Source organism: Anomaloglossus baeobatrachus, chromosome 1 (assembly GCF_048569485.1).
Source record: "Anomaloglossus baeobatrachus isolate aAnoBae1 chromosome 1, aAnoBae1.hap1, whole genome shotgun sequence".
In the NCBI taxonomy this organism is placed as follows: domain Eukaryota; kingdom Metazoa; phylum Chordata; class Amphibia; order Anura; family Aromobatidae; genus Anomaloglossus; species Anomaloglossus baeobatrachus.
This window is the reverse complement of record NC_134353.1, coordinates 651,185,368-651,197,913: the sequence shown is the minus strand read 5'-3', so window position 1 is coordinate 651,197,913 and position 12,546 is coordinate 651,185,368. Positions and strand designations below refer to the sequence as shown.

Here is a 12,546-nt window from a genome sequence, read left to right as displayed (position 1 = left end):
TCTGCTGATAGCTCAGAACGCATATATTTTAGGTGACCGGTTTCCTTTAATGCGGCATGGAGGAGATCAGCCTGTGGCACTGCTGAGGTGTTATGGAAGCCCAGGTTGCTTTGATAGCAGCCTTCAGCTCGTCTGCATTGTTGGGTCTGGCGTCTCATTTTCCTCTTGAAAATACCCCATAGATTCTTTAAGGGGTTTAGGTCAGGCGAGTTTGCTGGCCAATCAGGCACAGTGATACTGTAGTTATTAAACCAGTTATTGGTACTTTTGGCAGTGTGGATACTGATTGTGGAAACTTCACACTAGACCTGAAGCAGCTTGGATTGTGGCCTCTCCACTCTTCCTCCAGACTCTGGGACCTGGATCTCCAAATTAAATACATAATTTACTTTCATCTGACAACAACACCTTGGACCACTGAGCAATAGTCCAGTTCTTTTTCTCCTTGGCCCAGGTAAGACGCTTCTGGCGTTGTCTATTGGTCATGAGTGGCTCGACACAAGGAACGCGACAGTTGTAGCCCATGTCCTGGATATGTCTGTGTGTGTTGGCTCTTGAAGCACTGAGTCCAGCAGCAGTCCACGCCTTGTGAATCTCTCCCCAATTTTTGAATGACATTTTCTTAACAATCCTATCAAGGCTGTGGTTATCCCGGTTGCTTGCGCACCTTTTTATACCACACTTTCCTTCCACTCAACTTTCCATTAATATGCTTTGATACAGCACTCTATGAGCAGCCAGCTTCTTTAGCAATGACCTTTTGTAGCTTACCCTCCTTATGGAGTGTGTCAATGACTGCCTTCTGGACATCAGCAGTCTTCTACACAATTGTATAGCCTACCAGGCTAAAGGCCGCTTTACACGCTACGATATATCTAACGATAGGTCGTCGGGGTCACGTCGTTAGTGACGCACTTCCGGCCTCGTTTGACAAATCGTAGAGTGTAACACAAATGAGCGACTGAACGAGCAAAAATACTCACCTTATCGTTGCTCGTTGACACGTCGCAGATTTTCAAAATAAATAAATAAATAACGTCCTTCTGTGCTCCGTTTGTTCATCGTTCCCGAGCCAGCACACGTCGCTCCGTGTGACACCCCGGGAACGATGAACTGCAGCTTACCTGTGGCCGCCGGCAATGCGGAAGGAAGGAGGTGGGCGGGATGTTTACGTCCCGCTCATCTCTGCTTCTATTGGCTGGCTGCTGTGTGACGTCGCTGTGAGGCCGAACGTCCCTCCCCCTTCAGGAGGAGGATGTTCGCCGCCCACAGAGACATCATTCGGGAGGTAAGTAAGTGTGACGGGGGTTACAGAGTTTGTGTGACACGGGCAACAAATTGCTCGAATCGCACAAACGATGGGGGCGAGTGCGATCACATGAGAACTCGTAGCGTGTAAAGCAGCCTTAAGGAACCATTTTAAAAGCTTAGGAAGCCTCTGCAGTTGTTTTGTGGTAATGATTTTAAGTTTCTGAGATAATGACATTTGGGTTCTCTCTGGCTGTAAGCCATAATCATCAACAGAAAAACACTTGAAATGACTATAATATATGCATTTCCCTTTTTGTATTGAATTACTGAAATAAATTCATTTTTGATATTCTAAATTTATTGAGTTCCACCTGTATATATGGTAGGGGAGGAGGGGGGGGTGGTTGGGACACCACAGTGGTAAGATTATTACACCTATGTACATATTACGATAAGAAACAAAATGAAAATATAACTAGTCAGTTAAAGTGAAGGTTGGCTTTAACCATAATCATTCAGCTGCCCCATGCTGCTTGGACTACAGGCAGAATAAAACACTGCTGGTGCGATTGCAGCCATGTATCTGTTACTCTGAAGTAATACACCGTTCCAGTGGAAACATAATTTGAGAAACTGGTAGGGGACCATGACTCTAGGAGGGGGGAGTCCAAGGTCAGTCCAGGAAAATGGTCAACGGTGACTGGTAAACCAAAACTCATGGTCTGAGCTTTTCAAAGTATGTGTTCTCTGAAATACCATAGCATTTCAGGCTGGATTCACACACTTGTGAGAGTTAACATCAAAGAAAAATAGACCGATTTTTTTTCCCCTCAGGCGTCATCCTTGTAGCATATGCATTTTTATTTTTTCCTCCCTCTCCACTAAAGTTGTTACACTGTTAGAACTTTTTTTTTTCTTTATATCCATTGACCTTTACGAAACTATGATAGACCTCTGAAGTACACAGCAAGCCTTCATTCTCCATCCCTAGTTCCATCAGTATCTCACGGATGCCTTTAGTCTTTAATGGAAGACTCCGATCTGCAAATCTGATGAGACTAGGGCATGTTCTGAATCTCGGGGACTGGAGACATGGACCAAAGAAAGTATGGGCCAATGTCCTGTCTGAGAAGTACGGGACAGCACTAGGAAGGGTCACACGGATGTTTACATGAAGCCATCACATACACTGCTGCAATAACAGTGGGCGGCCGATCATGCTGCCCGTGGTTCAGACAGCATGCACAGATGTCTGGTTCCCGATGAATGCAAACAATTTGTGTGTATTCCTACAACTCACCTTTCCAAGCTGGCTGGAGCATTCAGGATCCACAGGGGCATTACCCTTCATCACAATGGTTCTTAGGTGTTCTGCATTAAAGAGATTTGACACTAAATGGATTAAAAAACATTCAATTAAATAGACTGATCTTGAAATGATAAAAATATAAGGCAGCCAATAGGGTGTTCACCTTTGCTGTCCTCGGATTCACTGTCCCCACTCTCAACACTCCTGTTCCCACGCAGGCAAGTTGCAGATGATGGTCCATTACTAACGCTGTCATTTTCGTCATCAGCTGTGGCATCTAAAGCAACTAACAAAAAAAAAAAAAACACATTTAAACACAGACTAAATATTTACTGCATTTTGTTTTTACAAGTTTCTGCATGAAAGGTTTGTGGCTCAAAGCTTCCTTTTTTCCTATTTTTTCTTATCAATACCCAACCATAAAGGCCACGTCACACTAAGCAACATCGCTAGCAACATCGCTGCTAAGGAACAACTTTTGTGACGTAACAGCGATGTTGCTAGTGATGTTGCTGTGTGTGACATCCAGCAACAACCTGGCCCCTGCTGTGAGGTCGCCGGTTATTGCTGAATGTCCTGGACCATTTTTTAGTTGTTGCTCTCCCGCTGTGAAGCACACATCGCTGTGTGTGACAGCAACAGAGCAACAACTGAATGTGCAGGCAGCAGGAGCCGGCTTCTGCGGACGCTGGTAACCACGGTAAACATCGGGTAACCAAGAAGCCCTTTCCTTGGTTACCCGATATTTACCTTCGTTACCAGCGTCCCCGCTCTCATGCTGTTAGTGCCGGCTCCCTGCTCTCTGCACACGTAGCCACAGTACACATCGGGTAATTAACCCGATGCGTAGTCTGGCTAGGAGTGTAGAGAACAGGAGCCGGCACTGACAGCGGCGGACGCTGGTAACGAAGGTAAATATCGGGTAACCAAGGGAAGGGCTTCTTGGTTACCCGATGTTTACCGTGGTTACCAGCGTCCGCAGAAGCCGGCTCCTGCTGCCTGCACACATAGCAGAGTACACATCGGGTAATTAACCCGATGTGTACTGTGACTAGGTGTGCAGGGAGCCAGCGCTAAGCGGTGTGCGCTGGTAACCAAGGTAAATATCGGGTTGGTTACCCGATATTTACCTTAGTTACCAAGCGCAGCATCGCTTCCACGCGGCGCTGCTGGCTGGGGGCTGGTCACTGGTTGTTGGTGAGATCTGCCTGTGTGACAGCTCACCAGCAACCCGTGTAGAGACGCTCCAGCGATCCATGCCAGGTCAGGTTGTTGGTGGGATCGCTGGAGCGTCGCTTAGTGTGACATCTCACCAGCGACATCCTAGCAACTTACCAGCGATCCCTATCAGGTTGTATCGTTGTTGGGATCGCTGGTAAGTTGTTTAGTGGACTGGGCCTTAAGTCCATAGGATCAGTCAGGCTTTTCTGCTGTCACTTGTGTACCCCTGAGCTATTGCGTTGAAGCTTCCTTTATAACTGGATGCATTTGGGTATGTGTAAACATTAAGTTCTTGAAGCAGAAATTTTGGCACCAAAAACGCTCATCTTGGCAGGAAAAATGCTGAGTATATGCATTTATTGGAGCGCTATTTTCCCCATTCATTTGAAAGGGTGAAAAACATTACAAATCGGCAAAAAGAATTGACATACTGCAGAATGGAAACCGCTTCATATCTGCAAGAAAAAATATACATGTGCTTGAGATTTCAGAAAACGCATTCATTTTGCTGGTACTGTAAACTGCAGGGATTTGGTGCAGAAATTTATGCTGCAAACACAAACGAGTGCATATTGCCTTAAAGTAGTTCCTGGGGGGCACAAGAATATTTTGTTGTATTTCCAGGGAGGCAAACACCCCCCACCCAGTTACCTTTATTTTACCTTTCGTGCTCCCGTGCAGCTGGTTATGGTTTATATTCAGGGCTTCCTGCCATTGACCATCCAGAATATATTTACCAGGATAAATTGCTCCCACCCTCATTGTCCACCCACTGCATCTAACTGGCTACCGACCTACAAACTGCACGCTCACTGTATTTTATAGGATTATAAAAGTTTTCCACATGGAGAGAGAAGAGAAAAAAAAAAAAAAACACAACCACTGTAACGTGCCTGATCTTGTACTCCTACTCCACAGTCTCACTGCTAAAGCTCTGAGTGGGTGAGTTTTGGTGAACTGTTCCCAGTCGCCCCTCTCCTCCTTTGCAGCACTCCTCCTCTTCATCAGCCTGCTCAAATCTCCTCTGCATCCATCCTCCCACCACCTCCTCATTAGCTTGCTCAGATCTCCTCTGCATCCATCCTCCCACCACCTCCTCCTCCTCCGCTTGCTCAGATCTCCTCTGCATCCATCCTCCCACCACCTCCTTCTCGCCAGCTTGCTCAGATCTCCTCTGCATCTATCCTCCCACCACCTCCTTCTCAGCCTCCTCAGATCTCCTTTGCATCCATCCTCCCACCTCTTCCACAACAGCTTGTTCCATTCTGCTCTGCAGCTAGCCTTCCCGCAGTTTTATTAACAGCCTGCATTGTTCTCCTCTACAGCCGTCCTACCCCCTTCTCAGCAGACTGCTCCGATCTCCTCCGCATCTTTCCTCCCACCTCCTTAGCAACCTGCTCTGTTTTGAAATCAGCGTTCCCACCACCCCCAGTCAGATAATATACATATTAATGCTCATATTGCTGCTGCTTTCTCCCTCCAGTACACACAGATCAGAGACCACCATTCAGAGCTCACCGTTAAGCGCTCCACCACCTGCATGTAGAACTCAACCTGAATGACAAGCTTTATTTCAGTCAAAGAAAATAAAATAAATCTCTGCATGGACTGAGGCAGGAAGTGGGAAGCTCACACATGCGACAACTCAGAAACAAGCCTTAAAAGGGGTGGTCCACTACACAGCATAGTGACATGGATGTAAAGCTCATAAAGAAGGCATTTCTCAAATACCTTGTGTAGTCAATTCTGCCTTCGAACCGCGTTTTTTATTATGGTCCGCTCATCCCCATCACATGACCCCCGGGCTCCATGACCTCTGAGAGCCGGTCATGTCAACTTCCAGTTGACCAGACATCACCGTGGCTTGGATGTGATGAGCGGTAAAACGCCGCCCACAGCCCAGTCATTCAGGGAGACTGGGGGCAGTCTCGGGGATGTTGAGTCAACTGGAAGTTGACGTGAACTCACCGGATCTCAGAGGCCGAAGAGCACGGTGGTCACATGATGGGAATGAGCGGACTGCACTAGCGCTGCTCAGAGGCACAATCGACTATACAAGTTATTTGGGAAAAGCCATCTTTATGAGCTTTACATCGATTTCACTATGCTGTGTAGTAGCCCAAATCTTTAAACAGCAAGAATATTATGAAAGGGAATTTGTCAGTAGGATTAATGCTCCCAGGCATCTATATGGGCATGTAGGTCATAAAAACTTGAATGAAAGGATACCACGATGTCTGCAATCCAATGCTTCAATGCAAAGAAATCCACGTTTTTGTTATAAATTACCTGCTTAAATTACTACTAAGTTTACCCACAAAAGAAAGCAGACACACCCTAAAAGAATTGCACTTACCAGATCCCAAACAATTAGATAATGGGCTCTCGCATACAAATCTGCAGCACTGTCAGTGTCAGGTCCTCCTGTGTTTTAGTGGTTGGCTCCCACAGGTGTGTACCAGTATCACTCATGCGAGTGATATTGGTACCCAATCTGTTTGTGAGAGCTTGAGTGCAATGCAGGTGGAATGGCAAGGGACCTGATATCTCTGTGTGAGCCCATCCAACATCGGCACTTGCTAACTCTAATTGTCTGGGGTCTGGTGAGTGCAATTTTTTTTTTGGGTGGGGGATCTGCTTTCTTTTGGGAATTTCTGCTTACTTTGATGTCTTGCTGTATTCTTTAAATGCTGCTCCAGTCATGACGATTTGTGAGCTGCCAGGGTGATCCAGTGTTTTATAGAGCACGCTAGAGGTCACTACTCAATACAAGTATATGAGAGCCTTGTTCTGGCTCAAACAGATGCATTGAGGGCTTGTGATTTAACTTCTGGACAGTCAGAAGTTCAGAGCACAAGATGGCATTGTGGAACCGGAGCGGCACTGGTAAAAGGTGAAGGCGCTTGAAGGCAATGGCTTCCATTTAAAGCGCCACTTCAGCGCTGAAAATAAAAAAAAAAACAAAAAAAACCCAAAAAGCTGGAGTGGGACTTTAATAATTTGTACGCCCGGATAACAACAACCCCTTTATATGTACCCGATAACATGCTCACTTCTCTGGTAAAATTAAATATTTCAATAATATTTCATTTTCTGTTAGCAATTTAATCTCTGACAAAAACAAAAAGTGAGCAAAACAAGGTTTTTATAAAATTGTACATTTATAATGTGACAATTCAGGAGACATACCGGATAAGCAGCGCTGAATCTGCCTTTCATATTGAGATTGGGTATTTTTTTGCACCATGGCTCCAAGATCAATTGTGTAAGGCTTGCCACCCAACGAAAGAGACACTATCTTGCTGTCTGTATGCAATGCAGTTTCCAGAAAGATGGACGTTTTAGCATCATAGGAGAACCAGGATTCATCGTCTGACAGCCACTGCCACACAAAGACTGAAAACAAAGAACACAAGTCATGAGCATCATACAAATCAAATTGCACTTCATGCAGATCTGTAAATCCAAAAGGGATGTGGCAAAATAGAATAATGTCTCAAATTAACATACAGTGTACTTTATTTCCTATTGAAGCGGTGAGGAGCCAGATCACTTTTCCAGATCCTTCGTGCTACCAGTAATATGAAAACTCCCTATACTTCTGTTAGCAGGTGATGAACCTGAGTGGGGATTTCTTTGTGAGAGGAGAAAGTAGAAGATTTACTTGGTGGCATTTTGGGGTGCAGAATATTTCAGTTTACCTTTATCTTTTTATCCATGCTGAGTGCTCACACTGGGATTTCCATTAAAATCTACAAAACACGCTGTTCAGATGAACCCCCCCCCAAATCCATTCACTAATGACGCAGCAGAGATACGGTGGACTCTGGCTTTTAAGATGTGCACAAGAGAGGTGGTCGACTGCATTTTTTTGGCACGCCTAGAAAGACCGGCATGGCCACATCATAGGAAAGACTGGGTCCAAGGTGATGCCATCTGCCTCATTATAGGGAATGTTCCATCAGGAGTTGTGTGAACAAATTTCAGAGATTGACATGGAAGAAGGGAATTTTGTTACTTACCGTAAATTCCTTTTCTTCTAGCTCCTATTGGGAGACCCAGACGATTGGGTGTATAGTACTGCCTCCGGAGGCCACACAAAGCATTACACTAAAAAGTGTAAGGCCCCTCCCCTTCTGGCTATACACCCCCCGTGGGATCACTGGCTCACCAGTTTTAGTGCAAAAGCAAGAAGGAGGAAAGCCAATAACTGGTTTAAACAAATTCACTCCGAAGTAACATCGGAGAACTGAAAACCATTCAACATGAACAACATGTGTACCCGAAAACAACCAAAAATCCCGAAGGACAACAGGGCGGGTGCTGGGTCTCCCAATAGGAGCTAGAAGAAAAGGAATTTACGGTAAGTAACAAAATTCCCTTCTTCTTCGGCGCTCCATTGGGAGACCCAGACGATTGGGACGTCCAAAAGCTGTCCCTGGGTGGGTAAAGAAATACCTCATGTTAGAGCTGCAAAGACAGCCCTCCCCTACGGGGAGGCAACTGCCGCCTGCAGGACTCTTCTACCTAGGCTGGCGTCCGCCGAAGCATAGGTATGCACCTGATAATGTTTGGTGAAAGTGTGCAGACTCGACCAGGTAGCTGCCTGGCACACCTGTTGAGCCGTAGCCTGGTGTCGTAATGCCCAGGACGCACCCACGGCTCTGGTAGAATGGGCCTTCAGCCCTGATGGAACCGGAAGCCCAGCAGAACGGTAGGCTTCAAGAATTGGTTCTTTGATCCATCGAGCCAGGGTGGCTTTGGAAGCCTGCGACCCTTTGCGCTTACCAGCGACAAGGACAAAGAGTGCATCCGAGCGGCGCAGGGGCGCCGTGCGGGAAATGTAGATTCTGAGTGCTCTCACCAGATCCAACAAATGTAAATCCTTTTCATACCGATAAACTGCATGCGGATAAAAGGAAGGCAAGGAGATATCCTGATTAAGATGAAAAGAGGATACCACCTTAGGGAGAAACTCCTGAATAGGGCGCAGCACTACCTTGTCCTGGTGGAACACCAGGAAAGGAGCTTTGGATGACAGCGCTGCTAGTTCAGACACTCTCCGAAGAGACGTGACCGCTACCAGAAAGGCCACTTTCTGTGAGAGTCGAGAAAGTGACACATCTCTCAGAGGCTCGAAGGGCGGCTTCTGGAGAGCAACAAGGACCTTGTTTAGATCCCACGGATCTAACGGCCGCCTGTACGGAGGGACGATATGACAAACCCCCTGCAGGAACGTGCGCACCTGAGAAAGTCGTGCTAGACGCTTCTGAAAAAACACGGATAGTGCCGAGACTTGCCCTTTAAGGGAGCCGAGCGACAAGCCCTTTTCCAACCCAGATTGCAGGAAGGAAAGAACAACAGGTAACGCGAATGGCCAGGGGGATACTCCTTGTGCAGAGCACCAGGATAAGAAAACCTTCCACGTTCTGTGGTAGATCTTAGCAGAAGTGGACTTCCTAGCCTGTCTCATGGTGGCCACGACCCCTTGGGGTAATCCTGAAGACGCTAGGATCCAGGACTCAATGGCCACACAGTCAGGTTCAGGGCCGCAGAATTCCGATGGAAAAACGGCCCTTGGGACAGTAAGTCTGGACGGTCTGGTAGTGCCCACGGTTGGCCGACCGTGAGATGCCACAGATCCGGGTACCACGACCTCCTCGGCCAGTCTGGGGCGACGAGTATGACGCGGCCGCAATCGGATCTGATCTTGCGTAACACTCTGGGCAAGAGTGCCAGAGGTGGAAACACATAAGGGAGCCGGAACTGCGACCAATCTTGCACTAAGGCGTCTGCCGCCAGAGCTCTTTGATCGCGAGACCGCGCTATGAAGGTCGGGACCTTGTTGTTGTGCCGAGACGCCATTAGGTCGACGTCCGGCACCCCCCAGCGGCGGCAGATTTCCTGAAACACGTCCGGGTGAAGGGACCATTCCCCTGCGTCCATGCCCTGGCGACTGAGGAAGTCTGCTTCCCAGTTTTCTACGCCCGGGATGTGAACTGCTGATATGGTGGATGCTCTTTCCTCCACCCACATCAGAATCCGCCTGACTTCCTGGAAGGCTTGCCGACTGCGTGTCCCTCCTTGGTGGTTGATGTATGCCACCGCTGTGGAGTTGTCCGACTGAATTCGGATCTGCTTTCCTTCCAGCCACTGCTGGAAGGCTAGTAGGGCAAGATACACTGCCCTGATTTCCAGAACATTGATCTGAAGGGTGGACTCCTGCTGAGTCCACGTCCCTTGAGCCCTGTGGTGGAGAAAAACTGCTCCCCACCGTGACAGACTCGCGTCTGTCGTGACCACTGCCCAGGATGGGGGTAGGAAGGATCTTCCCTGTGATAATGAGGTGGGAAGAAGCCACCATTGCAGAGAGTCCTTGGCCGTCTGAGAAAGGGAGACTTTCCTGTCTAGGGAAGTTGTCTTCCCGTCCCATTGGCGGAGAATGTCCCATTGAAGTGGGCGCAGATGAAACTGCGCGAACGGGACTGCCTCCATTGCTGCCACCATCTTCCCTAGGAAGTGCATGAGGCGCCTTAAGGGGTGCGACTGACCCTGAAGGAGAGATTGTACCCCTGTCTGTAGTGACCGCTGCTTGTCCAGCGGAAGCTTCACTATCGCTGAGAGAGTATGAAACTCCATGCCAAGATACGTTAGTGATTGAGTCGGTGACAGATTTGACTTTGAAAAGTTGATGATCCACCCGAAAGTCTGGAGAGTCTCCAGCGCAACATTCAGGCTGAGTTGGCATGCCTCTTGAGAGGGTGCTTTGACAAGTAGATCGTCTAAGTAAGGGATCACCGAATGTCCCTGAGAATGCAAGACTGCTACCACTGCCGCCATGACCTTGGTGAAAACCCGTGGGGCTGTCGCCAGACCAAATGGCAGAGCTACGAACTGGAGATGGTCGTCTCCTATCACGAAACGTAGAAAACGTTGGTGCTCTGTAGCAATCGGCACGTGGAGATAAGCATATTTGATGTCTATTGATGCAAGGAAATCTCCTTGAGACATTGAGGCAATGACTGAGCGGAGGGATTCCATCCGGAACCGTCTGGCGTGCACATGCTTGTTGAGCAGCTTTAGGTCCAGAACGGGACGAAACGAGCCGTCCTTTTTTGGAACCACAAAGAGATTGGAGTAAAAACCTTGCCCTTGTTCCTGCAAAGGAACAGGGATCACCACTCCTTCTGCTTTTAGTGAGCACACCGCCTGCAGAAGGGCATCTGCTCGGTCGGGATGTGGGGAGGTTCTGAAGAACCGAGGCGGAGGACGAGAACTGAACTCTATCCTGTACCCGTGAGACAAAATGTCTATTACCCACCGGTCTTTGACCTGTGGCAGCCAAATGTCGCAAAAGCGGGAGAGCCTGCCACCGACCGAGGATGCGGAGGGAGGAGGCCGAAAGTCATGAGGCAGCCGCCTTGGAAGCGGTTCCTCCGGTTGCTTTCTTGGGGCGTGAGTGAGCCCGCCAGGAATCTGAGCTCCTTTGCTCCTTCTGAGTCCCTTTGGACGAGGAGAATTGGGTCTTGCCGGAGCCTCGAAAGGACCGAAACCTCGACTGCCACTTCCTCTGTTGAGGTTTGCTTGATCTGGGCTGGGGTAAGGAGGAGTCTTTACCCTTGGATTGTTTAATGATTTCAGCCAATTGTTCACCAAACAGTCTATCTACAGATAGTGGCAAGCTGGTTAAACATTTTTTGGAAGCAGAATCCGCTTTCCATTCCTTTAACCACAAGGCTCTGCGCAAAACCACAGAGTTGGCAGACGCCATTGAGGTACGGCTTGTAGAGTCCAGGACAGCGTTGATAGCGTAAGTCGCAAACGCAGACATTTGCGAGGTTAGGGACGCTACTCGCGGCACTGCTGGACATATGATAGAGTCCACCTGTGCCAGGCCAGCTGAAATAGCTTGGAGTGCCCACACGGCCGCGAATGCTGGAGCAAACGACGCGCCGATAGCTTCATAGACAGATTTCAACCAAAGGTCCATCTGTCTGTCATTGGCATCTTTAAGTGAAGCCCCATCCTCCACTGCAACTATGGATCTAGCCGCAAGCCTGGAGATTGGGGGGTCCACCTTTGGACACTGGGTCCAGCGTTTGACCACGTCAGGGGGAAATGGATAACGTGTATCTTTAAGACGTTTGGAGAAACGCTTGTCTGGGTAAGCATGGTGTCTCTGGACTGATTCTCTGAAGTCAGCGTGGTCCAGAAAAGTACTCAGTTTACGCTTGGGATACCTGAAATGGAACTTCTCCTGCTGTGCAGCTGCCTCCTCTGCAGAAGGGGCAGGGGGAGAAATTTCCAATAGACTATTGATGGCCGCTATAAGGTCATTTACCATGGCGTCACCATCAGGAGTATCCAGATTGAGAGCGGTTTCAGGATTAGACTCCTGATCACCCTCCTCTGTCTCATCATGTAGAGACTCCTCTCGCTGAGACCCTGATCCGCGTGATGACGTGGAGGGTCTCTCCCAGCGAGCTCGCTTAGGCTGCCTGGGACTGTCATCTGAATCAGAGCCGTCAGGCTGAGATGCCTGGGACCCCCTTGAAGCACGGATTAACTCCAACTGAGGGGGACCGGGGAAGGTTGCCGCAGCAGTGTCCATGGTCTGAGTAACTGGCCTGGCCTGCAAGGTTTCTAGGATCTTTGTCATAGTGACAGGCATCTTGTCAGCAAAAACTGCAAACTCTGTCCCCGTCACCGGGACAGGGTTCACCGGCGACTCTGCCTGGGCCACTACCACCATAGACTCCGGCTGA

General features: G+C 48.5%; 1 protein-coding gene across 2 annotated transcripts in view; it reads right to left on the bottom strand.

The window, feature by feature from the left end:
* PARP2 (poly(ADP-ribose) polymerase 2) overlaps positions 1–12,546 on the bottom strand; it is a 169,918-nt gene that overhangs the window by 92,642 nt on the left and 64,730 nt on the right. Inside the window, exons 4-6 of one of the 2 annotated variants that reach the window (XM_075319918.1) lie at positions 6,971–7,177; positions 2,724–2,846; positions 2,552–2,643 (exon numbers count right to left, since the gene is read on the bottom strand). In XM_075319918.1, coding sequence (XP_075176033.1) covers positions 2,552–2,643; positions 2,724–2,846; positions 6,971–7,177 — 422 coding nt within the window. The remainder of the gene's footprint in view (positions 1–2,551; positions 2,644–2,723; positions 2,847–6,970; positions 7,178–12,546) is intronic. The other variant, XM_075319919.1, reaches the window with a different exon arrangement.